The 27,097-nt window shown below is 44.2% G+C and overlaps 1 protein-coding gene across 3 annotated transcripts; it reads right to left on the bottom strand.

Annotated features, from left to right (window-relative positions):
* Positions 1-26,818, bottom strand: STEAP3 (STEAP3 metalloreductase). 3 transcript variants are annotated; one of them, XM_083410683.1, is made up of 5 exons: positions 26,720-26,818; positions 11,137-11,631; positions 9,733-10,260; positions 4,007-4,168; positions 1-1,410 (listed from the first exon to the last, which is right to left on the bottom strand). In XM_083410683.1, exons 2-5 carry the CDS (start codon positions 11,620-11,622, stop codon positions 1,120-1,122), a joined length of 1,467 nt encoding a protein of 488 aa, XP_083266809.1. In that variant the 5' UTR covers positions 11,623-11,631; positions 26,720-26,818; the 3' UTR covers positions 1-1,119. The 3 variants fall into 3 exon arrangements, with proteins under 3 accessions (XP_083266809.1, XP_083266810.1, XP_083266811.1); XM_083410684.1 differs by having other exon boundaries at positions 26,438-26,799; XM_083410685.1 differs by lacking the exon at positions 26,720-26,818 and adding an exon at positions 13,830-13,968.
* Positions 26,819-27,097: the final 279 nt, after the last annotated feature.

Raw genomic sequence — 27,097 nt, 5'->3', positions numbered from 1 at the left:
TTTACATTTTGCATCATTTATTTGTTCAATATTTAAAAAATCATAAATTGACTTGGGCTCCTTGGCAGAAAGGTGTTATATAAATGTAATAAATACATAAGTAGTAATGTGTGAATTTGGCCCATGCAAAGGAAAAGTGAGGCTGGAACTGCATTTAAATGTGTGGCAGTTTCACGCTTGGTTTTTCCTCTGCAACAACCGATGACACTTTTTGGTTTTGTCCCGTCAGCTTCAGACCATCATGTCGGGTGGGCAAATGCACAGGCTGTGGCATCGGGGCACAGGTAGTTTGTATACAGAAGGGGAGGAGGGATTTATAAACATGTGGTTGCTGTTTTAATGGCAGCCGTGTAATAAACTTAACACGTACTTCCAATCTGACCTAGAGTATTATTATTTTTACACCGTTTGTTATCAGAGAATAGGCCCTTCCAGAGCTGCCACTTTGGTTTACGGGTGGACTGATTGTGTGCTCTGTGTGATCATGCAGGAATGCTGGCTTAAAAGAAGAAGACAGAAACCATTTGCCAGGTGCGCAGAAAATGCTGTGTCCCACCCCTTTGTTGAATGCATCAGCAGAGTGATTCTATTTTCCTATGCATCATTAAACTGTGCAACTAAAATTGTGCACTGAGGTTTTAAGGCAACCATTCTGCACCCCCTACATCAGGGTTAGCCAACATGGGCCCCTCTGTGCGTTGTGGACTGCAAGTCCTATCAGTGACAGGCTAGGCAATAGTCAGGACTGATGGAAGTTGTAGTCTAAAACTTCTGGGAGGGGCACCATGTTAGCCACCCCTGCCTTACATAATTACCAATATATTCCAAATACTGCGGTGTAAGCCAGATACATTGGTAACGTCTCTCCCCCGCCACATCAAACACCCCCCAAAAGATTTAAGTTTTAAGGCAACCACTCTCCCCACCCCCAGAATTACCAGTATATTCTAAAACACTGGTAACATTCCTTAAGTGCCTGAAACAAGATGATAATTATCACCACCATTCAATAATACCAAACTTACAAGCTTCAAAAAACAAACATCAAGAAACCCCCAGAATCTCCATAGTGCTCTTTGAAAACTTGTCACGATGGAAGAGAGAGAGAGAGATGCTGGATCACACAGTGCTGCTTGTTTCTCCGCTCGAAAATTCCCCCGATGCTCTGGGCAAGGTGAACTTGACATACCTGCCCCTCTCCCACCCGTTCCTGATGCGCCGCAGTCTTTGGTTCATACAAGGGAGCTGGAAGAAGAGTTTGGCCAGGATCACAGCACACGGTACCAGCAGCGTGAGAGTAAAGGTGGGAGGCAGGTAGAACTTGTACTGGCTTTCATCAAAGGCCCTGGTCCAGCCGTACGTCAGGGTGTGCAGAGTGCTGATCACCAGAGCGACAAAGCCAAGGGAGGACTAAAAAGGGGAGCAGAAGAAGAACAACAACATTGTTTTCAGTGACGTGGCTGGAGTTGGGTACTCTTGTTTCCCCAAGCGTTGCTTATCCTTTGTATGTAGCTGTAGCCTACCCAATGCTACAGTCCAATACAGTACACAATTCCTTGGCTGCAAGTCCCACTTTCCTCAGTGGGATTTACTTCTGAGTAAGCACATGGTTGGGATGCACCTGAGCAGCCGCTTTGAAATGCGCCTTATCCCCAAAGGTGGCCCTCCATCCAGGTCAAGTAAGTTTTAATTAGGTCCGAAACCAATGAAAATTATTATTAGTAGCCATGTGAATGTGCGTCAATAGAGCAAGCATGACAGGTCCCTGAATGCTAAAATAAGGGAAAGCAGATGGAGGGGGAAATGGAGGCATATAGGCAATATGTGCTTATGTCAGTTAGGTATACTTTAGCTTTGTCACAATAAGGGACACAGACTTGGAGAATGAGGGGGGCGGGCAAATCCAAAAAGAACAAGAGATTGGAAAGAGAAAATGAATAGGAATGATATCATGATGGAGAGGGTGGCTGGGTGGATGACCTAGTATTTGAAACAGGCGTATCTATTGGGACCTCCAACAAGGTGCATGTGGGGTCTCTGGGGCTCCTGGCATCCTGAGCAGCCAACTGGACAAAGCCACCACACCCAAATGGCCCTGATTTACCTCCTCCTAACCAAATTGCTAAGCTGTTAATTTCAATGTGATGTAGTTATAACTAATTTGAGTGGGATAGGAGCTAAAATGGGTAATGCTGACATTTTTGTTGTTGTTGTTATTATTATTAGGCCAGATTCTGTTGATGGGAATATATGAGCTTCTAGGGCATGGGTAGGCAAACTAAGGCCCAGGGGCCAGATACGGCCCAATCGCCTTCTAAATCCGGCCCGTGGACGGTCCAGGAATCAGCGTGTTTTTACATCAGTAGAAGGTGCCTTTTTATTTTAAATGCATCTCTGGGTTATTTGTGGGGCATAGGAATTCATTCATTACCCCCCTCCCCAATATAGTCCGGCCCTCCACAAGGTCTGAGGGACAGTGAACCGGCCCCCTGCTGAAAAAGTTTGCTGACCCCTGTTCTAGGGCATTTTACTTGGGCAGAATGAAGCTACTCTTTTCAAATTCCCAGACTCTCACAGCGGATTGGCCTGATCAGATGAGCTGTCCTCACATTTACATTCCTGGTCAAAGGCTGGCACAAAGTAATCAGGTCCATTGCCAAGTAATCAGGTCAATTTTAAGTAATGATTTGTAAAAGTTTACAGCTCCCTTTATGCAACCACCACCACAGTGAAGCAGTTTTAACACAAACCACTCTAACTATAGGTATGGAACAAATGTAACACAAGCCTGCCTTTTCTTATAAAAGAGCAAAACTCAGGCAGCTAAAATTCAGCCTAAAATAGATACAATGACTGGAGCAGGATACTTTCCAGTGATTTGCTTCTGATGAGTCATTGGCATGGATCCTAAGTTCCTGAGAGCGGAACTCTGCTCATGAGATCCTGCTGCTGTCGGCGGTGATTTTTTTGCAGGTTCCCACTGTATGTCCTTTGCAAATCCACTCCAGAGTATAGAGGGGACGCTCCAGAACAGCTTGGGGTATGTGCTGGGGGCTGCAGGGGAATTGATGTACGTAAATGGCCTCTCCCCTCTCTCCAACCCCTAACCTCTTTCTTCTAACAGGAAGAATTGTTGATTTGGGAGTCCCTTCTGTTTATGGAAGGGCAACTCAGTATCCAGACCATTGTCTTAGTCCAATGGTTTCCTTAAAAAAGAAAGAGCAGCACATGGCTATTTGGATATTGGATATATGGATATTTGGTCAGAAGTAAATGGCCATTGGATTCAGGAGGGCTTATTATTAAGCAAGTGTGCAGTGGACTGTATCCTAATACACATGCATGGAAAATAAATTATTGATGTCGTTTTACAACATGCATGTCCTAGTAGAGATCTTCTAAACTAGTTTTTACACACACAAACACAAACTTTCACCACTGGGGGGCAGAGGAACAACAAAGTCCTCTGTTAGGGTAATGCAATGTAGAGAAACAAATAGCAAATGACGAAATGAAAAGGAAAATAAAAAAAATGGATTTGAACTAGTATTGAACGTATTTTGCGCTGATATTTTCTATATTTAATATGGGGCGGCAGCTGCAAATCAGTTCTTAAGTGTCAAAGCTATGCTGCAGAACTGTCTGGGGTCCAAAGAACCCCAACACTCATCCTGTGCACCAGAGGAACTTAGGGATTGTACTTCTCAAACAGGAGTGGCAAATGGCTTGGGAAACCAAGGGGCTGTTCAAATGCTTTATAGTTGGGCATGAATAAAACAGCTCTTGACCCTTCTTTTCAATCTTCTGAACTACCTTCATTACTTTTACTTGTTTTATGGTAAAAACACAAAAAAAGGAAAGTTTTTCCCAGCCACCCTGCACTGGAATGAGATTAGAAAAACATCCCTTACTTTTTATGTGAACAACAGCCTTGTGGTGTCTGGTTTGGCCCTGGGAATTGCCTTCCTCCCTCCCTCTCTAAAAACCCTTGAATTGCAGCACTTACCTGAATGAAACTGAATTCCCTCCAGTTGAGAGAGTTGGAGATGGAAGGAAGTGAGGTTATGGCAAGCAAGGACAGCAAGCCCAAGGCCATGATGCCAAAAGAGATGTACATCTCCATCCGCCAGACTTCCTCCTCTACCCATGGATCTGTTTTCTTCTCCACCTGAAGGAACAAGAGCAAAGGTGTGTAGGAGCAACAAAAGAGGGTTTAAAAGATACATAGAGTTGCCGAACTTCTGAAGTCCAACATTGGCTGGTGGGCCCCCCTGCTGGCGTCTTTATTTTCTTGGATCGACTCAACGGGTTTACTCCCAGATGGTTGGACTGAGGCAATAATTATCCCAATCTATAAAAAAGGACCCATGACAGACCCGGCGAGTTATAGACCAATCAGCCTTCTGCCTATACCCAGCAAACTATATGCCAAACATCTTTATACCAAGCTAACTAGCTGGCTGGAAACTGAAGCTATTCTAGCGGAAGAGCAAGCGGGTTTCAGGCAAGGCAGATCCACCATAGACCATTGCTTCACCCTAGCCTATTTAATTGACAAATATGCCAAAAAATCCCGTGGGGTGTTATATGCAGCCTTTATCGATCTAAAGGCTGCTTTCGATTCAATTCCACGTGTAAGACTCTGGGATAAATTGAGCACATCAAGTATAGACAAAAGACTATTATTTCTGATCAGCTGCTTATATAAAGACACGGTGCTGCATGTAAGAACCTCGTTAAATGGCCATCTTATAGGACCAGTTCCTGTCAGTAAGGGGGTCAAGCAAGGTTGTATCCTGGCCCCAGTTCTATTCAACATCTACATCAATGATATGGTTAACTGTTTGTCATCTCCGGACTTCCACGCCCCCAAACTGGCTGACAAAGCAATATCAGTGCTTTTGTACGCTGACGATGCGATACTCCTATCTCGAACAAGAATAGGCTTAAATAGGCTCATAGGTGAATTCTCAGCATACTGTAGGAGAGAGCAACTTGCAATAAACTATCAGAAAACCAAAATTATGGTTTTTGCAAGGAAACACAGACAGTACAGCTGGAGGATGGATAACCAGACAATTCAACAAGTCAAAGCCTTCAAATATCTGGGTATCGTTTTCCAGTCGACCGGGTCCTGGGATGTCCATCAAAAATGTGCCAAAGAAAAAGCAGCTCAAAGTACCAAGATGCTGTCCCGCTTCTTCTACACGAAGGGGGGCAGATACATCCCAGCAGCCCTTGAAGTTTTTCAAGCAAAACCTCTGGCGCAGTTACTGTACGGGGCGCAAATCTGGACGGGGAACCACTGCTCCAGTCTTGAAACTGTCCAGTCTAAATTTCTAAGGCAGATATTCGGCGTCCCCTCCTGTGTTCCAAACGCAGCATTACGACTTGAGGCCTGCCTTCCATCTGTGGAAACTCGGACCTGGCAGAGAACATTCAACTTTTGGCTTCGTCTTAATCTGAATCCACCTGGTCTACTGCCTCTAGTAATGCAAGACCCTTACAAAAGCAAGTGGTTCAAAACTGTGCATCAAAAACTCCTTACATGCGGTCTGCACCCACAGTCCCTACTATCAATGGGCCTCATTAAAGCAAAGAGTCTAATAGGCCAGCGCCTGAAAGACATTGAACGACAAAACAACCTGACTATCTTAAAGAAACTGTGCCCATGGTATACCTACTTCCCCCCTTCTCATTTTGACTCTCCAGCCTCATATTTGTCTAAACTAACCATCCCAAAATACAGACGTGCCTTTACATTGGCTAGATGGGATGTTCTTCCCTCTGCTGTACTCGAAGGTCGTTACCAAAAGACTCCATTTGAAAAACGACTCTGCCCATGTGGAGATGGTAACACGGAAACAGTGTCCCACGTCCTTCTTTCTTGCCCCCTTTACAAAGACCTAAGGAATGAGATTATTACTCCACTCATTCTCTCCAACCCCGGCCGTTCACCAGACATTACACTGTATTTTCTATTATCTGATACGGATAGTCAGATAACAGAGAAGGTCGCGAGGTACATTGAGAGAGCTGCGAAATTGAGGACCACCATCTGAGTGACAGACTTGTTCATCCGACGGACCTCCTTTTGCCTGTTCTTTTCTTCCTTTTATCCCTATTTTCACTTTTACCTCTTGTACAGCTGTGGTCTGTTGGCTTTGCTAATAAAGTTTTGATTTGATTTGATTTGATACATAGAGTTCGCTCCGTACCCATGAAGCATTTTCATGGGGTTTCTTTCCTTTAACAGCAGCAGCCTGGTGGCCCTTCTGTCAAAGGTGGCAATGATTAAATTCTTCTGCACCAGCACATGGCTGACGCCCATTCCAGTCTAGGCATTTAATTCTGCCATTGGCCTCAATCTACTGCCAGTGCAACCTGCCTCCTCTCCTGGACAAAATGAGTTTGCACCAATGTTTTCCATCCAGCAACCTTATATTTCATCCATCGCCATCATCACCATTTACAAGTTATATTTTGCAACTGCCACAAAGAATACCCTCTCCTGTGCTGCCAACTCCCTCTAAACTACTGAGGACGGTGGAATTATCAAGAAGGTAATCTGATTTTAACACTTGAGGGGGTCTCTAAGAAAGGAGGTAGCCTTTCAGGCATTTTGGGGACTGAATTGGATCTGGACATTTATTTTATTTTATTAAACAATTAAATTAAGTTCACCTGAAGATTGCAGGGCAGTTCAAAACATTAAAATACAAATAAAAAGAACACAAAATACTTAATAAAAACAACCCTCCTGTCCGCAACACATTTAAAAGGATATAGGGGTTTATGTGTGTTCTAAATGGAAGCCAATCCCGTAACCTGGCTGCTGCGTTTTGGACCAGCTGAAGTTTCCTAGGTGTTTTCAAGGCCAGCCCCACTTGCAGCATGTTGCAGCAATTCAAGCTGGAAGTTACAGTGGCTTCGCTTCTGTTCCAAAGGGCTGTAGCTGGTCAACTAGGAAACTTCAGCTGGTCCAAAACGCAGCAGCCAGGTAACTGGAAACAGGCATTCCTAGCCACTGAGGTCCTCCAGTGACAAATGTGACCCCAGGAGTACACTGAAGCTACAGACCTGCTCCTTCCAGAAGAGTGCAGCCCTGTTCACGGCAGACTGTCTTCCCACCTCTTGGACCAGAGAACGTACACCTCTGTTGTATCAGCCTCAATTTCCCACTGACCTCTGCAGGGCTTGCCAATAACTTGGCACCTCCATGATCAGACCATGCTTTGCCATTGAAGGCTGCAATTAATATGTGAAATCAGCTCCAGTTTTGAGCTAAGTCCACAAGTGTCGCTCTCTGAATACTTGACTGCTCAGGGCTTAATGGGATTTGGTTTAAGTGCATTTAGGAGAGAAGCGTTCAGGCTAATGGAAAAAAAGAAATGGGATTTGTACTATATTACAGAGACTGACACTTAGACCCAGCCATTTATTCCATTAAAATCAATGCGATTCATGAAGCAAGGATGTTGCTCAGGGGGGAAAGAAAGAAAGAAACAACGCAAGAAAAGAGGGAAATGGGCATCAACGGCTTGCAAAGGGATTTATTTACAAGAATCACAGAAGAGAAATAAATGCAGCTGGAATTAAGAGGCTGTTGAGGGACTGCATCCCTTGCACCGAATACAGCAAGGTGATCGGGAAGGAGGCCCAGACAATATTAGCAGGAATAAAAAAAACTGAAAAGTGCTAACTCATTGCGGCATCTTGCATTCATCAGTATTTCTTAGGCTGTGAGTCTAAAACGGCTAATGTGGAATATATTTCCACTAGCTGCACTGAAACTCCCATGCAATGCTTTGGGGAACGTAAGAAGATCTCTGCTATTAGACAAAAGGCCCGTTTCATCCAGCATCCTGTTTTCCGGAGTGGTCCATCAGCTGCTCATGAGAAGCCTTGTGAGTAGGACATTGGCGACAACAGCACTCTCCAATTTGTGATCTCCAGCAACTGCTACTTAAGAGACAGACAGTCTCTGATATGGGGGGGGGGGTAGGATGCAGTCAGGATGATTCATTGTCACTGGTAGCCTTATCTTTGATCAATCTGTCTAATTCTCTTTTTAAGCCGTCCAAATTGGTGGCCATTTCTACACCTTGTGATAATGAATTCCATAGTTGTGTGTGTGTGTGTCCACTTTCCTCACATCAGGTATGGTTTTATACACCTCTGCCACGTCCACCCTTTCTTGCCTTCCCCCCCCTAAAATGAAAAAGCCGCAAACATTCCAACCTTGACCCCAAAGGAGAGTCGCTCCAGGCCCTTGGTCATTTTGATTGCCCTTTTCTGTACCTCCCCCCCCCCCAGCTGTACAATACAGTGGTACCTCAGGTTACATACGCTTCAGGTTACATACTCCACTAACCCAGAAATATTACCTTGGGTTAAGTACTTTGCTTCAGGATGAGAACAGAAGTTGCGCGGCAGCAGGAGGCCCCATTAGCTAAAGTGCTGCTTCAGGTTAAGAACAGTTTCAGGTTAAGAAAGAACCTCTGGTACGAATTAAGTACATAACCAGAAGTACCACTGTATCCTTTTGGAGGTGTGGAGACCAGAACTATAGACAGTATTACAAGTGCAGCCGCAGCATAGATTTGTATAACACACTATGATAATGGCGGCTTATTTTCCTAATGAGGGAATTTGCCTTTTTCACAGCTAGTACACACAGTGGGGTTGGCATTTTCATCAAGCTATCCATCGTGATCCCAAGATCATGATGGTCAGGTGTATCTAGCTCAGAACCCCATTAGTGTACATGTGAAGTTATGGTTTTCTCCTCCAACTTGCATCACTTTACACTTGTTTACGTTGAATTGCATTTGCCAATTTGACTGCTCATTTGCCCTGTTTGGAAATATCTTTCTGCAGCTCCTTGCAAACCTGTTTTGTTCTTACCTAGCCTAAACAATTTGGTGTCATCAGCAAACTTGGCCACCTTACTAATCACCTCTAACCAGGCAGAGGGTCTTCTTGGTAGTGGGGCTCACCCCGTGGAACGCCCTCCCATCAGATGTCAAGGAAATAAACAAGTATCTGACTTTTAGAAGACATCTGAAGGCAGCCCTGTTTAGGGAAGTTTTTAATGTTTGAAGTTCTATTCTGTTTTAATGTTCTGTTGAAAGCCGCCCAGAGTGGCTGGGGAAACCCAGCCAGATGGATTGGGTAGAAACAAGAACAACAACTCTAGATCATTTGTGAACAAGTTAAAAGCACTGGTCCCAGTACTGACTACTTAAATCCCTCCACTGTCTTAACTGTCAGGTTAGTCCTACTCTCTGCTTCCTGTTCTTTAGCCAGTTACTGATCCATAAAAGGACCATAAAGTGACTTTGGTGAGGGGGCAGAATGAAGAGCTGTTTGAAAGTTCAAGTACACAGTGTACCTTATCCATATACTTATTTGACACACTCGAGACAAGACTTAATTTTGCAGAAACTATGCAAGACTATGTGCTTGGTAATTTTAGCTTTAATAATGCTTTCCACCCCTTTTCCTGGTTCAGATATTAAGCTATCTGCCCTGTAATTTCCCAAAATCTTCTCTGACCCAAATTGCTTTTTTATTTATTTAAATGGTGCTAAACTGACCACTTTCCAGTCCTCAGGTATGGAGGCGGATCTTAGGGACGAGCTAAGATCACCAGCATTTTTTTTACACCCACATCATTTGCAGACAGGACAGACCACGTACCAGCCTTCCAAAGAACTGGAAGTACAGTACCTGATTGACAGCATCTCTGAGCAACGAGTAACGATGGGATCGCCGCATGGGTAGGCACAAGCTGTACACAGCGTGCAGGGCTGCACAGAAAAAGCTTAGCAGACCTATCTGCTTCCTGTGCTGCAGCCACTGGTCAAGCCAGTCAGGGAACCGCCTATACTTGGTGCAGCGGTAGAGCTGGAAAATGGCCGCCAGCACTCCAGGCAGGTAGACGAGGGATAACATGACGTAGGCGACGCAAGGCAACGTGGTGTTGACGACCTCCACAGGGATCTTGTAAAACTTGTTCTTTTGCTCCCGGATGTAAGGGTGCAAAACTTGCCGGATGAAGTTGTAGGTGTAGAAGCAGAGAAAGAGACCCAGGGCCAAGAAGACGGGGATCTTCCAGGCAGGGAGAAGCCGTAGCGGAATATTCTCAATCTCACGAGCTGAGCACAAGGAGCCCATGTCCACTGGGGTGAACCCCAGCATGTGAGCAATTTCAGCAATGGCACGCTTGGCTTCTTGGTTGTTGGAGCATATGAAGACCTGCAGGAAACAGAGGACATGTGATGGCAGCGACTGGCAAGCAGAGATCAGGAGCACAGGTACGGGGTTCAAGGACGAGCGATGGCATGGCGAGTGCCATACAAAGCAATACTACGGACACACCTGAGCATTTCATGTGTGCACCTTTGTCTCTGTTGACTCATATGTACTTCCTCTTCCCAAGTTTCTTGAATTTTGAGGTAAGTTGTAGGCTATGACCCAGACTCCTAGAGAACCTGAACACCAGAGAGGGTGGCTTTTTTTGGTTTTTGTTTCGCAAGGGCTGTCACTAGATTATAAAAGGTAAAGGGACCCCTGACCATTAGGTCCAGTCATGACCGACTCTGGGGTTGCGGCGCTCATCTCGCTTTATTGGCCGAGGGAGCCGGCGTACAGCTTCCAGGTCATGTGGCCAGCATGACTAAGCCGCTTCTGTCGAACCAGAGCAGCGCACAGAAACGCCGTTTACCTTCCCGCCGGAGTGCTACCTATTTATCTACTTGCACTTTGACGTGCTTTCGAACTGCTAATATAAAGACAGCTTAATTGATTGCTTGAATTAATTCTGTTTGACTCAATCAGATAATCAATCCAATTGCATAAAAATCATGGCTCTCGCAACTCTGAGACCCAGAATTTAGTGTTTTACTTTAAAGGAAGCTGAGAGTTTTGGGGTTTTGCTGAGGTGTATGCAAGGCAGCAGGCTGTGTACAGGTTATCTCCAAACTGCAAAGAGCCCTGATCACAGGTATGAGAAAAAATGTATTGTAACTGCATTTTTAGCCATGTTTTCTCCCCACCTCCCACCACATTTTCTTTCTCTCCAAGTGTGACAGGTCTGGATGTATACACACAACCAATATATCAGAACAGTACCTGCTTATTCCCATCCCTTGGGCCTGACTGTAACGTCCACGCTGAGATGACGTTAAATCCTTTGACCACAGTGCATGATGGGAAAAGTGACGCCAAATACTCAGCATTTGATTCTTTGTGATGGTTGATTTCATCGTTGTTGCTGACATCCACCAGGATTTTGCCAGACAGCTCATCGCTGAGGTCGCAGAGTGTGGTGTAATGTTCTCTGAAAACCGCCACAAAGATAATATCTGTCTTCTTTATAGCATCTGCCTGGAAAGTTACTTCAGCTGCTGATGGAAAGAGGGTGGCATTGCGCTTTGGGTTCCGGCTTCCAATCACCACTTTGAAACCTGAGCACACCAAGCGCATAGACAAGGAGCGTGCAAAGTCACCACTGCCCAGGATTCCCACCGTCGTGTTACCAGTGGCTGTGATGAGGCTTGCATTACTTTCCACATTTTGTCGGCCGAGGAGTGGCTTTGCCATGTCACCCTCCAGCATCACGATAAGCTAAAGCAAACAAAACACAAAGTCGCATCAGATACCTGGCTGAAAATGGTGCCTTCCTTTCACCCCACTTTGTATGAAAGTTGTGGAATTTCTTCTGGGACCAGTTGCAGAATCTCTTTCCCCCCTGAAGTCCAGCTGGCACCACCATTGGCTATCTTTTGGGGCCAGCTGGAAGTCTACCCTTTTCTCCAGACCTTCTGATTTAGGAGCCCTGATCTATCTAGTAGTATGCTGACAGATGGAATGATTTATGTAGTGAATTGCATGTTTCAGTGTTTATTGATTGGTTTCATGCTGTTTGGTTTGACAGTGAAGGGTGGGATATAATTTTGCAAACAAACAAAACAAATAACATGTTAGAGCTTAACAGGAAATCTGTAAACGGGTGGTCTCTTATTCCTAACTAGTAAGTGAAAGTATGTCTATATTTCAGCCCTCAAGATAAACAGCTGGGGTTAGAATTGCAGCCTTATGCCATATTATCATAATTGCTTCGAGTAGATTAGCTTAGCCTGAATTAATTTTAACCATCTTTTTTTTGTTCACATATTCAGGGTGGTGAAAGCATGGGACGAATCTCTTCCATCCTCCAGCGCATTGTTTTCTTGGCATCTTTAGGCTTCGCTCAGCCCTACCTTAATCTATGTGTTTTACTCTGGAATAAATATTTAGGAAAGTTCTCACACTCATGAATATATGGATAAGATGGATCAGTGCCTTTTGCTGCTCTGATGCAAATAAGCCTTGAGGTAGCAGTCACAAGAGTGAGGTAGCTACCATAAGAGGGTTGATTGACATATTTTCTATTGCTCTGCCCAACATATGGGTGAGAATAGAGTGCAGTTGCAGACACATGTTAAGTTTTTGCCTTGGAAGGAACACAGGAGTAGACAAAGCTTGAGTCAGGCTATGAAAGGTCACTTGGGTTATTTATTCGTTTGAGCTGCATTCTAAGTAAGAAGTACTCTTAAAGCAAAGTTGAAGAATTTGAGATCCTCCAGATGTTGATGTACCCCATTGAGCATGGCCAATGGTCTGGGATGGTGACAGAAGCCATAGTCCTACAACATCTGGAGGGCCCACAAGTTCTTCGTACCAAAGAGAAATGAATTTCTGAGCGAGTGAAATAAAGATATATTAATATTCAACACGTCAAGGTAGGTTTTTTTTTCCTGGCGACTTCTCTCACAATGGGCCCACAGCACTTCAAAAGCACAGTTACGTTCTCCCTAAGGAGCAGCAAACTGCTCTGCTCTCTTTCATAGCTTGGCATTTATATGCTGTAATTAAGTGCCATTCAGAAATGGAAGAAAGATGTGTTTGCAAAGTTTTGAGAGAAGCAGGTTTTTGTTTTGTTTTTCACGGGGCAAATTGATGGATGATGTGGCTTGCGCAAACACTGACAATTAAATGGTTGAAAAATGTAAGCCAAGCCAAGGTGCTTTAAAGGAGATGAACAGGCATGGCCTCTGTAATTAAAGGTGGATTAAATAAACTCCCTTGTTTTAAATACTGCGCTATCATGAGCTCAAGGCGATTAAGCCAAGTTGTAAGATGATTGTTTAAGAAACAGTGTGGTCTAGCAGAATGGCTGGTAAGAGCTAAAGTATGCATCATTGGTGGTCCAAAACCTTACTTTGCTGATTCACAAGTAATGTTTATCTGGGACTGATCATACATACGTACTCTGCTCTTGTTTCTCCTTCCCATAATTGGCAGTTATTCTTAAGACCAGTGGAAATAACTTCAACCTCAATGCAACCAGGAACAGCTCTCATCCAATGTTGCCAGTTTGAGAGGCAGCCGTACTGCTGGTTGAAAAGTATGCTGAATTCCTAACCCATATCCCAAGGACAGCAATTTCTACTCCTCTTCAAGTCAAAGAGGTGGCGAAATTGATTTACCAGTTTGCAAGCAGCCCTACTTAATTCTACTCCTGACCAAGAGTTCCTTTAATGTCAGGGCACTGGTCAGAAGGAAATAAAATGCGCACTGCTTTATTATTCTTTTTAAAAGGCTGCAGATAAGTGGATAGGCTCTCATTTAATCATGTCATTTTAAAATTTACATTTTAATTTTTCAACACATCTGGTATAAATTTGGGCGCTAAATTAATTTCTCAGTTCTATACATATTTATTTGGTCTCAGGACTGTGCAATTAGTCATCATTAAAGGAAGATAAGGAGAACATCGGCACCTGAAATAAACGTCAGTTTTAACCAATTTTTCTTTTAAAAAAGTGGGCCCCCAAAAACTTCCTGCAGCTGCTTCATTATGAGGGAAACAAAGTCATTTAATTCCTTCCTCAGATCTGGAGAGGCTTCTCTCAGAAGAACTGAGCAGGTGCCACATCCCTGCTGTGAACTGAACAGATTTTGGTAAGAAAGAGACCTTTTAATCAAAGACTCTTTTTTTGTCTCCAGCTCCACAAGATATCCCAAGAGTCTCTCCATCCAGAAAGAAAGTTAATAAACCTGACCCATCTGTGTACAATTTGCAGTTACAGCAGTAAAGATGCCAAGCAGAAATCATATATATCTCAGCACCACCACCAGCGTAGAGGAAAAGTAGAGCCGCTGTGTTGTTGTGTTTAGAGCATTGGACTAGGATGTGAGAGGCCAGCGTTCAGATCCCCACACAGCCATGAACCTCAGTGGGTGACCTTGGGCCATTTACCATCTCTCAGTCTATGCTACTTCACAGTATTGCTGTGAGCATAAAATAGGGAAGGGGAAAAACAAGGATGCCACACCGAGCTCCTTGTAAGAAAGCTGGGATATTATTATTATTATTATTATTATTATTATTATTATTATTATTATTAAAATGTAGAGACTATTTCATGGCACAAACCCATCAAAGTGGAGCACACTGTTAAACAGAATTAAAACACAGGAACACGAACTTGTAAGAATAAAATCATTCTACGAATTCTAGACCAATAAAGCCACCCATGCAAACGCTTAAAAAAACATGAAACATTTCCTCAAATATAAAATTGATCTTCCATAAACGACTGAGTTGCACCTCAGGGAAAGCCTTCCCAAACAAAAATGTCTTTAGCAGGTGTCTACACAACACCACACTCAGTGCCTGTCTGATTTTCAGCTGGTAACTGATTCATGAGAGCTGGAGATGCAACACTAACTGCTTGGTTTCCAGGACAGGTTAAGCACACCTCCGATATAGCAGTAGCAGCAGCAGCAGCAGTAATATCTAGCAAGACAAATTTATGAAGGTGAGTGTGTGTCAGTCATGGTACCTTTTACTGGCAGGTACAAGCAGCAGTATGCGAGGCAAAACTAACAGCAAGGCAAAGGCTCCTGCCAACCTCTTTTGAAAGTTAGGAAACTGAGGGTATGCTCCTTTGCATGTATCTTTGGAAGTAAGTCCCTCTGTCCTCAGTAGGGTGTAGTCCCAGGTAAGTGTACTCTGCATAAGATTGCAGCATGAGAGTGGGAGGGAGGCAGCCACCTACATGTCTTGAGAGTGCCAAAAATTGGGAATGTGATTTGCCCGATACGTATTTTGTGCTTCAGGGCAAGAAAATGTGCTGTTCCGATTTCACTTTCTGGGACATCAGGGGCTTCCAAAGCTAGGCTAGAAGGAAGTCCAACGCAATTGCCACACATGATACATTGTGCATAGCTACCTCCCTTGCCCCCATAGCTACAGGAGAGATATTTAAAAATAATACATGATTGCGAAGAGCCTGTACCTTAAACATCTCTGTTTGCCAAGCTTGAGAACTGGAAGAAGTCAGCTTGTGAGTTAATATGATGCCTTTATTTGCTATAATAAAAAACGCAGTTTGCAGGATTTTCTGAATGCAGTTACTCCTCCAGTGCAATAATGGAATGACCTGCATGAATCCATTTCGTAATAAAGAATATAATTACATTAGAATTTGATAGTGTAACTTTAAGCCTACATTCTTGTACAGCTGTGTTGTATTTAGTGAAGGGCTTTCCCACTCTTCTAAAAGTCCATGTTGATTGTGTTATATCCTATAGGGCAGCTCTCCAGTCTGGGAGAGGCTTGTGTGTCCTGTTCTTGCCCAATAAAACCAGCATGGAGCAAATCCATGGGGAAATACTGTACATGGGCTTTAACTGAGCAGAGTCAATTGCTGCCACCATGGCACCATTGCCATAGGGGTGCGAGTGGCGCAGTGGTATAAACCACTGAGCCTCTTGGCTTGCCGATTGGAAGGTCAGCAGTTCAAATCTGTGGGATGGGGTGAGCTTCTGTTGCTCTGTCCCAGCTTCTGCCAACCTAGCAGTTCAAAAGCACGCCAGTGCAAGTAGATAAATTGGTACTGCTGCGGCGGGAAGGTAAACGGCGTTTCCATGCGCTCTGGCTTCCATCACAGTGTTCCGTTGCACCAGAAGCGGTTTAGTCATGCTGGCCACATGACCCGGAAAGCTGTCTAGACAAATGCTGGCTCCCTCGACCTGGAAAGCGAAATGAGTGCTGCACCCCATAGTTGCCTTTGACTGGATTTAACCATCCAGGGGTCCTTTGCCTACCTTTACCTAATGCAGGAGACAGAACCAGTTCTTGGTGTCTAAGCAAAAGGACAAACAACCCTTTTGCTCCAACACTGAAACCCTAGTATAGATCATATGTTCTGCTGCTGGAGCACAGCATCCAGCCCAGAAGGCATATTACATAACCAACTGTGTATAAATATAGTTATTTTTGTAGAGCAGATAAAAGTCAAGGAGTTTGACTCAGCATTCTACTTAAGCATGTATTTAACACTAAGACACAGAGCATAACTGAATCCCCTTGGGATTGAATCGCAAGGGCTTAGCTGAATCAGGTTCTTAAGACTATAGACGCTATAAAGTAGGCAGAGTAACATCATGGCCATCTGCAAGATTCCCAATATCCTAATAGACACCACAAATAGCAACAGCCTTTTTTGACCGCAGTGCAGGAAGCCCTGGCTCCTCACTCACAACTATGAAAAGCTAATGGCTGATTATCTAAGGGCTCTTTAAGACCTTTTTTTTCACATATTTGTCTTTTATTTGTAGTAAACAGTTTCCATATAGACTGCTTCAAGGAAGTCTCATTTTTCCAAGCAGTCAAAAGACTTTATTTTCCAGTTCAGAAAATGTGATTCTTCTCCCAGACAGCACAATAATTGCTGTTGCAGTTTAATTGTGGAATATGGTTGTGTAAGGGTCATAAGTATTTCTTGTGTACATTTGAATATGCATTTACTGACCAGCAAAATACCTCTCAAATTCCATTAACTACTCAAATACCTGGCGATAATAGTTTTTTCTTTTAAAGAACTCTTTCTTTGGAAAGTCTGAAAATGTTAAAGGTTGTTTTGATAATAATTGCCAGAGATTTGTTTGCTTGTCTATGCATAACAGGTGTTCACATTTGATACTATCACTGCCAATGGGCCAGATTCAACTTTGTTGTTGCGCTAGCAGAAGCCAGCACACTAAGTCCTGCTAGCGCAACAGGGCACTGTGGTCAATGAGCATACAGGAAAGGTCTTAAAAGAGGCTCTTGTTGACTTGCAGACCCACCACAATGGCTTCCGCCATCATGCCAAGAATGTTATGATTCCACAAAGATTTGCCACAGAAGAACCTAGCATAGCAATCAGGGCCAATTATGAGATTAACTATGCCACGAAATATATCCATTAATCTTTTAAACCATTGCCGTTGTTGCTGCTCTCTGATTTTATTTTGTTTCTGCATTCCTTTTAGCCCAGACTTTTGCCAAGCTGGTGACCTCTAAATGCTTTTGACCACAACTCTCATCAACACCACAGCCAACGTAACTGTGCTGGCTTTGGCTGTTGGAAGTTATAGTCAAAAACATCTGGAGGGCACCAGATTGGCAAAGACTCATGTAATCTACGTGATCCTCCCCAGCATTTGAGATGCACTAATGATGAGGACCGGCTACAAATTATATCCTTCACTGAGGCTAGTTTATCTTCCTATTTCTCTGCAAGAGGTGTGTGCAGCCTCTTTCCTCTGTTGTCCTTTCAAAGATGAATGGCAAGTTAAAAGATACCTGTTTGGAAAAAAAATTTGCTTGCTGATTGCCTTTCTTTTTAAAAAACAATATTGATTTTATTGGGACCAGTTGCTTTTAATACTGTCAATTTTATTCATTTAAAGCAATAATTAAAACTAATAGCAAATTTTAAAAACCCTAAAAATCAGAGCCATCAATAAAAAGCAGCAGAATAAGAGATTACAATAAAAACCTCCATTGATTTAAAAGAGAAAGTAGCTAATATATATTACTACAATTTTAAGTTTTTGAATTGTTCACCTATTTGAAACTTCACAGGGTTGTTGTGATGATCAAGAAAACCTAGAAATTGTACTCTGTCCCTTGGAGTCTTTGTTTGTAAAGGTAACTAAGGCAGGCTATGAATCAATATGGGCCCACTCAGCAATCAATAGGTTTTTTTTTGGGGGGGGGGGGGCTAGAAGCCTCTTTGGTCAGATAGCACTTATTAGGCAGAGCCAGAGATTTGTGGAAATGGACCTCGCCATTCTAGATGCATGACATAACATGACCAGTGGATGGTTGATTGAATTTAGCATGCCAGAAGCCCCTACTCATGATAGGCAATCAAGTAACCAAGGCTTAATTAACCTTAAATCCTACCTGTCAGGCCTCTGGAAACTTGCCCAGCGCCTATGCCAAACAACCGCCAGTAAACAAAGTTAATTCTTTCCCATTAATAAGAGGTGACATTTACTACTCACATCTCCTGTTGCTTTTTGCTACCATTACCCAATCCCTAAGCACTTTTGATGATCAACCATGATTTTAGCCTAACAAATAATGCAAATTTACAGTTTCTGTGGCAAGGGAGTCAAGCACTTCCTTCCCTCCCCCCACCATGTGAATATATATACACACACAAGTTCGCAGAAACGGGATTGGAAGTCTAATTGTTTCCAGAAATTTGCATTGCGAATTATTTTCTGAAGCTGTGTTTCACAAGAGGCCATGCTAAAGATAAACATCCAAAGTCAAGCCTATCATTATCACTATGATAATTAAGCACACTTGCACTCACTATGCCTTATTTAGTCTACTTTGGAAACAAAGGCTTTGCAATAATTTTAGAATCTCTCTCCAAAGACACACAAGGCTGCAGGCCATGAAGGAGGTGAACGGAATTAGAGAAGAGAATGTGAGATGAATTTAGGTGGAGAATGAGGACAGGAAACAGCATAGAGGGTTGTGGAGCTAGATGTAAGGGAAGTTTTTAATGTTTTATTGCTTTCTTTCTTTCTCTTTCTCTTTCTTTCTCTTCTTCTTCTTATTACTCTGTTGGGAGCTGCCCAGAGTGGCTGGGGAAACCACCCAGATAGGCAGAATATAAATAATAAATTATTATTATTATTATTGTTGTTGTTGTTGTTGTTGTTGCCATTGAGCAGGTGTGGTGTATTGGACTTGAACTGGGGATGCCGGGTTCAAATCTCCACTCAGATGTGAAGCTCACTGGGTGACTTTGAGCCAGTCACTATCTTTTAACCAAACCTACTTCCTTGTGCTGCTGTCATGATACAATGGAAGAAACAATGCATGTGCACTGAGTTCCCACTGACAACAGCCTGTTGGGCTCAGCTGTGCTCCTAGATGGCCATGTTCAGGATGTTTTGTTTTTGGATCTATACGGGTTTGCTGACTGCAGTGGTCACATTGTTGCTGAAGGTTTTTATTATTATTATTCATTACAAATATAAGGTAAAGTACCCCTGGACGATTAAGTGCAGTCAAAGGAGACTCTGGGGTTGTGGCGCTCATCTTGCTTTCAGGCCGAGGGAGCCGGCATTTGTCCACAGACAGCTTTCCGGGTCATGTGGCCAGCAAGGGATGTGGGTGGCTCTGTAGTCTAAACCACTGAGCCTCTTGGGCTTGCCAGATCAGGTGGTCAGCGGTTCAAATCCCTGTGACGAGGGAAGCTTCTGTTGCTCTGTCCCAGCTCCTGCTTACCTAGCAGTTCGAAAGCATGCCAGTGCAAGTAGATAAATAGGTATCACTGCGGCGGGAAGGTAAATGGCGTTTCCGTGCTCTCTGGCTTCTGTCACGGTGTCCCGTTGTGTCAGAAGCGGTTTAGTCATTACAAATATAGCATAGAGCTGTATATGAAAATGTTCTTTAATGAAATGACTACCAAACCACAACACTAATAAAATGCTGAAAGTTAAATAAATAGAAATGAAACCTGGCTGGGCAAGTGGCCGAATTAATTATTGCACAAAATCACCAAGTTTATACTGGAATGGATGTATTTTTATTTTAAACTATTATTGTTTAAATGCACATCCCACCCTTCTCCAAACGAGCTTAGGATGGCGTGTGTGTGTATACAGCCCTGCATTCTGCCTCACAAGAACCCTGCAAAGTAGGCTAGGCTGAGAGATAGGGGCTGGTCCAAGGTTACCCAATGAGCTTCATGGCAGTGGGGTGGGCGGGATTTGAACCCACGTCTTCCTGAATCTTAGTCCAATGTTCTAACCATTACTCCAACCCTGGTTCTCTGCACATTTGCTGCCCTACTTTTCTAGAAAGGTGGTTGTGGTTAGCAGTACTCTCTCATGACTCCTTTTGCACCAACTTTCCTACATGCACTCTGAGTGACATGCAAGGGCTGCCTGCCCCTTTTTGGCATTAACAGTCATTTCTGAGAACATCAGGAGCCTCTATTTTCTAGTATTTTCTAGTTTCAGAAAATGGGTATTTTCAACTTTTTAACTTTCCTGTCTGGTACTTAGTTACTACTATGAATACTTTGAAATGGTCCCCCGCCTTCTTTTTATTTATTTTTAAAAACTTCTTTCTACAGTCTTGTTTAGAACTCACCTGCAACACTGTGTTGTTTGCTTAGATACAAAGCAAGGAGGCCAGAAAGGTTGTTACAGGTTTACAAAAAGAGATTTCCCTCAGCTCTTAAAGGGCCACATGTTTGAATGTTGCCTTGCACACATGAAATGAAGCAAAAGCTCCATGAGAAAGAATTTAGGTTGAAACAGGCTTCTCCCACTGGGAAAAAAACATCACAGAAGATTGTTTCTTCATTAGATTACTGACTCTGCAATCCTATATATGCTTACTCAGGGAGTAAGGCCCATGACACTCAGTGCAGTTTTCTCCCAAGTAAGTGTCTATGGAACTGCAGCCTTAATAGGACTTACGCCTAGATAGACTTAACTGAATTTCAAACTATTATATTTGCAATTTTTGGCTTTTAAAATATAATGCTTCTTTTATTTTTATCTGTAAGTTTTCTCCCAGATAATGTTTTGATACTATTCTATTGCATGCAATTTTTGATGTGGCTGAAATATATCATGTTTATTTACTGCACCTGTTGCTCGGTCCCAGCTCCTGCCCACCTAGCAGTTCAAAAGCACATCAAGTGGAAGTAGATAAATAGGTACCGCTTCAGCGGGAAGGTAAAAGGCATTTCCGTGCGCTGCTCTGGTTCGCCAGAAATGGCTGTCATGCTGGTCACATGACCCGGACGCTGTCTGCGGATAAACACTGGCTCCCTCAGCCTATAGAGCGAGATGAGCGTGCAACCCCAGAGTCACCTGCAACTGGACCTAATGGTCAGGGGTACCTTTACCTTAAATACTGCATAGTATTTCTAGCTACAGTGTGTTTTGTTCATTCTCCTGTTTGTTTTCCATAATCTGCCTACCCTACTGCCAGACCTGAAAAGATAATGACCATTGCACATCTGTTGGATTCTATTTCCTCGTAATTATATTTTTGGAGATGTGATTTTTTTTTATATAAAAATGCTTAGCAGATGCTGGCACGACACGCTTTGAGAACCTTTGATCAAGATTATTTCCATTTAGTCTCTTACTGGAGATGTTCAAGGGCAAAGTCAAGGCATTCTTGAATGCTAGACTAAACAACTGGCATCTATAATGCATATTTTCCTACGTTTTTGTTGTTGCATAATTCACTCAATCTTGGGGATTTCCCCCCCTTTTTGTTGTATGCAATTATGGCATATAAAACTGCACCATCAAATTGGTATCTGCTACAACAAGCAGCACAAAGAGTCTTAGTGTCATTCTTAAATCTTTTTTTTAAAGGAGGAGGAAAAAAAAGCTTTGCAGGAATTTTGATACTAAAAGCTACACCTCCTTTCCCAGCATGTTTGGCCACGCCAGGAAGTGGCATATTTCAATGCATACATTGTATTCTGAAAGCAATTTAAATGTTCTTAGGAGAAGGGCTCATATTCCTGTAATAAATGTGTGTGCACCAGCAAGGACAAAAGGTGTGTTTGTGTGTGTGTGTGGGGGGGGGGTCTTGTACAAACAGATGCCATATTTGATGCATTCATTAACTTTCTGTCACCTAACAGCTTGCTGCATTCAGGATTTGATCTTACCTGACCTTATATACTCACACAAGCACCAAAATCAATACAGTATTTGATATTGCTTCCAATCCCCTTTCTCAATTTCCGGAACATCAGTACATTTTGGAAGATTACGACCCTGACTGACTCCAACCACAAACAGCCAAGCACTAGGTCCACAGGCCACTGGCAAGTTCTCCTGCACAAACACCACCAGAACCAGTGAAGAGATGCACGTTTTCTTTTATTTAATTGGGCAAGAAAACTTCTCAGCTGCCCTAAAGTAATTTGAAGGCTCCCCTACACGCAGGATTATTATTATTATTATTTGTACCCCACCCATCTGACTGGGTTGCCCCAGCCACTTTGAGCAGCTTCCAGCATATACAGATATACAGAAACATAATAAAACACCCAGCAATAAAATGTTCCCTGTACAGGGCTGCCTTCAGATGTCTTCTAAAGGTTGTGTATCTCCTTGACATCTGATGGGAGGGTGTGTGCCACTACCGAAAAAGCCCTCTGCCTGGTTCCCTGTAACCTCACTTCTCGCCATGAGGGAACTGCCAGAAGGCCCTCAGAACTAGATCTTAGTGTCTGGGCTGAATGATGGGGGTGGAGATGCTCCTTCGTGTCTACAGGGCTGAGATCAGCACCAACACTTTGGAGGATGCTATGGAATCAGATGTAGGTTGCCTCTAGTTCAGCCTATAAGAACTTTTGCAAGATGGATTCACTCACACCCTGGAAATTTATGTCTGAGCAATTAAAGTGAAGTGAAGTACTTTGTCACAACATATCCACTTAAAAGAAAACGCAGTGGGCCATTTGCAGTTAGGAAGGTGATATGGAAATCCACAGGCAACATGGGATGAATGACCAATTGACAGGAAGATGTATATGCTCCATGCAGGCAAATCAGGACGAACGTCTACTTTTGTACAACCTCCCCACAAACAAATCCGAACAAATGCTCAACGAAGAGTGAACACTGTCGAACCTCTGTGTGAGCTTTGTACAAGCAAATCAGGACGAGTGCTATAGATAACTCTAGGTATAATGAAGATCCTGGGGCCTAGCTGCTTCACTCACTGCTGGGGTATCAAAACTGTTCAGGTACTTCCATAAAATACCAAAAACCTTGAATTGGTACATGCAGAAGAACCCTTCTGATATACCCTAACAACTAAGAAAACCTAAACAGCCTCGGTCCAGTATACCTGAAGGAGCGTCTCCACCCCCATCGCTCTACCCGGACACTGAGGTCCAGCACCGAGAGCCTTCTGGCGGTTCCCTCACTGCGAGAAGCCAAGTTACAGGGAACCAGGCAGAGGGCCTTCTCGGTAGTGGCGCCCTCCCTGTGGAACGCCCTCCCACCAGATGTCAAAGAGAACAACAACTACCAGACTTTTAGAAGACATCTGAAGGCAGCCCTGTTTAGGGGAGCTTTTAATGTTTGATGTATCACAGTATTTTAATATTCTTTTGGAAGCTGCCCAGAGTGGCTGGGGAAACCCAGCCAGATGGGTGGGGTATAAATAATAAATTATTATTATTATTATTATTATTATTATTATTATTATTATTACTAAAGGCTTCTCTCTCCCTTTCTCCTCTCTGAAACTCAAAGCATGAAGCCCTTCCTCATCAGAGTGGCCACTTTTTCTTTAGTCAAGTTTCTTCTTTATTTATGTTAATACTTTCAAAGCAGCAAAAGCAAACCTGGGAAGAAAAGGGATGAAAACTCCAGCGCCGTCTTCATTTTTAACATTCATTTAGCATTCTGCTATGTGAAACCACACCAAACCCTTAATGTCCCATTCTTCATTATTACCTGGGTGAAGGGAAGCATCTTAAACCCCAGTAATTCAAGTTCAGCAGAAGCATCATCTGCAAAGTGAAACATCACTGGCTTCTCCCCCTCCCCCACATGGACATGCACACACACAATGTGAGCTAAAGGCCCTTTCCAGAGAGTCGCTACTTTTGGGGTGGGACTTAGCCACATACTGGCGAATTCAGCACACGAATTATAATTGATTGGGAGGCTGTGCACAACATATCCACTTCCCACCCCCAAGCTGGACTTTTTGTGATAAGTGATGGGGAAATGCACTGGAAATTTGGCACAATGGCACCTAGCTTTCCCACAAATGTGGTGCGAAATCAGGATGAATGCTTGACAAACAGGTCATCTGGAAGTGTCCTTAACTCTGATCATGGGAGAGAAGTGCTGATAACATTACAGCATTTCCACAACACCTCCAGAAAAATTAAGAGGCATTAAGAATTGGCAATAGAGAATGGCACAATTATCAACCGATACCAATAGTCTCATGGCACCTTAAAGACAAACTGATTTATTGTGGCATAAGCCCTCTGTGGACACCTTGCAGCCCCTCTGTATTACCCCACCTCAATGTTGTTCCAGAGGGTCCCCTCCCCAGGTTTCCGGAGCAGATTTCCAGGAAGCTACAGGGCAAGTTGCTGAAAACTGCTTCTGTGAGAGCAGGATCTTAGGATCTTAGCCTTAGTCTTTCAAGGTGCTACAAGATTCTGTTGTTGTTTCTACTGCAGCAGATTAGCACAGTTGGCTCTCTAGAAATTCGAAACCAGAAACACACTGACCGAGAATAGCGACCATATGCAAGGTCAGAGCTTTTTTTTTTTTTTACGCAGAGCTGGAATTAGCATGGAAGACCTCTATGCCCACAGGTTGCAATCCTAAGTGTTGGGAGTTGGTCTCACTGGATCCAGTAGGGCTTACTTCTGAGCAAATGGGATTCAGTAAAGTGCATCAGAACCAACCCCAATGCATGACCCGATAACTCTTACTAAAATGCATTCACATTTATCCTTCAATCAGCTGTAGTTTCCTCCAGCAGTAATTTACACAGTACAGTGGACGCTCAGGTTGCGAACGTGATTTGTGCGGGATGCACGTTCGCAACCAGCAGCGTTCGCAACCCACATCTGCGCATGCGCAGGTTGCGATTCGGCATTTCTGCGCACGCACAAAGCACAATTTAGTGCTTCTGCGCATGCGCAACCGCCATAACCCGGAAGTAACTCATTCCGGTACTTCTGGGTTTCGGCGGTCCGCAACCTGAAAAGACGCAACCTGAAGCAGCTGTAACCCAAGGTATGACTGTAAAACATTTGCTACCTACTGCTTTGGTAGTATGGAGGAGACAGAAGAGGAGTACTTTGCAGATGATGTTTCTGCTGAACTTGAATTACTGGGGTTTAAGATGTGTGAACAGAGCAAGGTTGGTTGTAAACAAGAAATGCATGCAGGTGGCTGGAACAGAAACAGAAGTTCCAGGGCCAGGGTGGGCTTGGAGAAGAGGGACGATAGAGCTCCAACAGGCTAGTAACATATCTCTTTTTTTGCAGGCTAGTAACTTTTGTAGTTCAAGGGTCTGAAGAGATAACACAACCCACCCCACCCAATACTTGCTTATCAGTGGGCCTACAGAACAAATGTGCCTAAGACTGTACATACCATGCATTTAAGACACCCCTCAATAATCCTGGGAACTGTAGTTTAAGGGTGCTAGGCTACATGAAGGGTAAACTATAGTCCCCAGTTCTTGGGTGTGGGTGTGCTTTAAATGTAGGGTGTGCATGCAGCCTTGGCCACATGTGATGTTAACAGCATGATCCCATTTACTCAGAAGCAAGTACCATTGAGTTCAACGAGACAGTCCTGGAAGTCTTAATCAGAACATTATCAGAGAGCAGTACTTTTTTTCTGGGGGGACACATACCCCTAAACATTTTGTGAATCTAAGTTTGGCCTCATTGAGGGGTAGTATTTCAATATAAGTAGGAAAACGAGAGTACCCCTAAACATTTTTTAAAGAAAAAAATCACTGTCAGAAAGCAATCATATCTACACACACACACACACACACACACACACACACACCAGAAAGCGGAGCAAGCCCGGATGCTCCGCTCTCGTTCAGGTTTTCAAGACATCCTTCCTATGCATACTATACTAAATCTTCATGGGGCGTGGGGCGGTCAGGGAAAGGGCCTCCCTTCTATGGGAGCTCCTCGGGGGTGGGAAACGATAAAGTACCCATGCCTTTGTAACAGAGGGAAGGGTGGGGACGGCAACCGTGAATTACTGACCCCGAGGACACCACCTTTCGGAGCCTATTTCTACAATGCGATACTAAACAAACTCAACTCGGAGGCGGCGGGGCTGAACGGGGCAAGGGAGACAGGCGAGCAAATGCAGCCGAGGTGGCCAAGAGGAAATTGGCCGTGTCCTTCGCGCGCGTACTTAGCCACCCCACCCCCTTAAAAACAAACTGTGTTTTCAGAGAATCATGGATTGGGTATTTGGCCTGTGGGCTTCGGAAAGGCCAAGGAGGAGAGACCCTACTTTGAGGCCTGCCTCTTACCAGAGAGAGAGGGGCGCGCAGAAAGAGCTCTCTGCGCGCAGGCAGACGCCTTTTGGGGCGGCCCGGAGCCTCCCCGGGTCTCCGCGCCCTTCCTTGCCGAGTCCCGGGAGCGCAAGCTCGCTCCCCTCTGCGGACGGCGATCCAGTTCCGCGTCCTCTCCCCCACGCCCGAGTTCCTCCTTGACACCTGCGACCAGCAAATGGGACTCAGCCGGAGTCGCGCTGCGCTCTCCGTGCGCGCTCGGCTCCCCAGCCGCCTCGCCACCTGGGGCTGTTTACTCACCGCTCCTCGGGCCCCGGGCAGCGAGCAAGAGCACGCAGGCTGGTTTATGGGCGCTCGGAGCGTAATGGAGTAAGCGCGGGACTCCGCCTCTTCCCTCCCTCCCTCGCCTGCCCGCCCGCCCGCTTCCCTCCAGCCTCCCTCCCTTCCCCGCCTTTGCTTCGCGTGAGGAGTCGACCTGCCTCGCCTCTCCTTATCCAGGCCAGGCTGTGGCGCGTTGTGGCTTTGGGCATCTCTCTGTGCAGACATATCGTGCCAGACCCACCCACCCAGATGCAGCCCTAGCTTGGTCGGTGGTGACAGCAGCAACAAGCCACAACGCCAACAAGCCACAACGCAGGAGCAGTCCTCTAGCAAGAAAGCTTCCTAAAGCCATATAGG

This window comes from Podarcis tiliguerta (assembly GCF_965153285.1).
Source record: "Podarcis tiliguerta genome assembly, chromosome: 1".
NCBI lineage: Eukaryota > Metazoa > Chordata > Lepidosauria > Squamata > Lacertidae > Podarcis > Podarcis tiliguerta.
The sequence above is the reverse complement of the archived record's forward strand: the minus strand, read 5'-3'. Positions and strand labels throughout refer to the sequence as shown.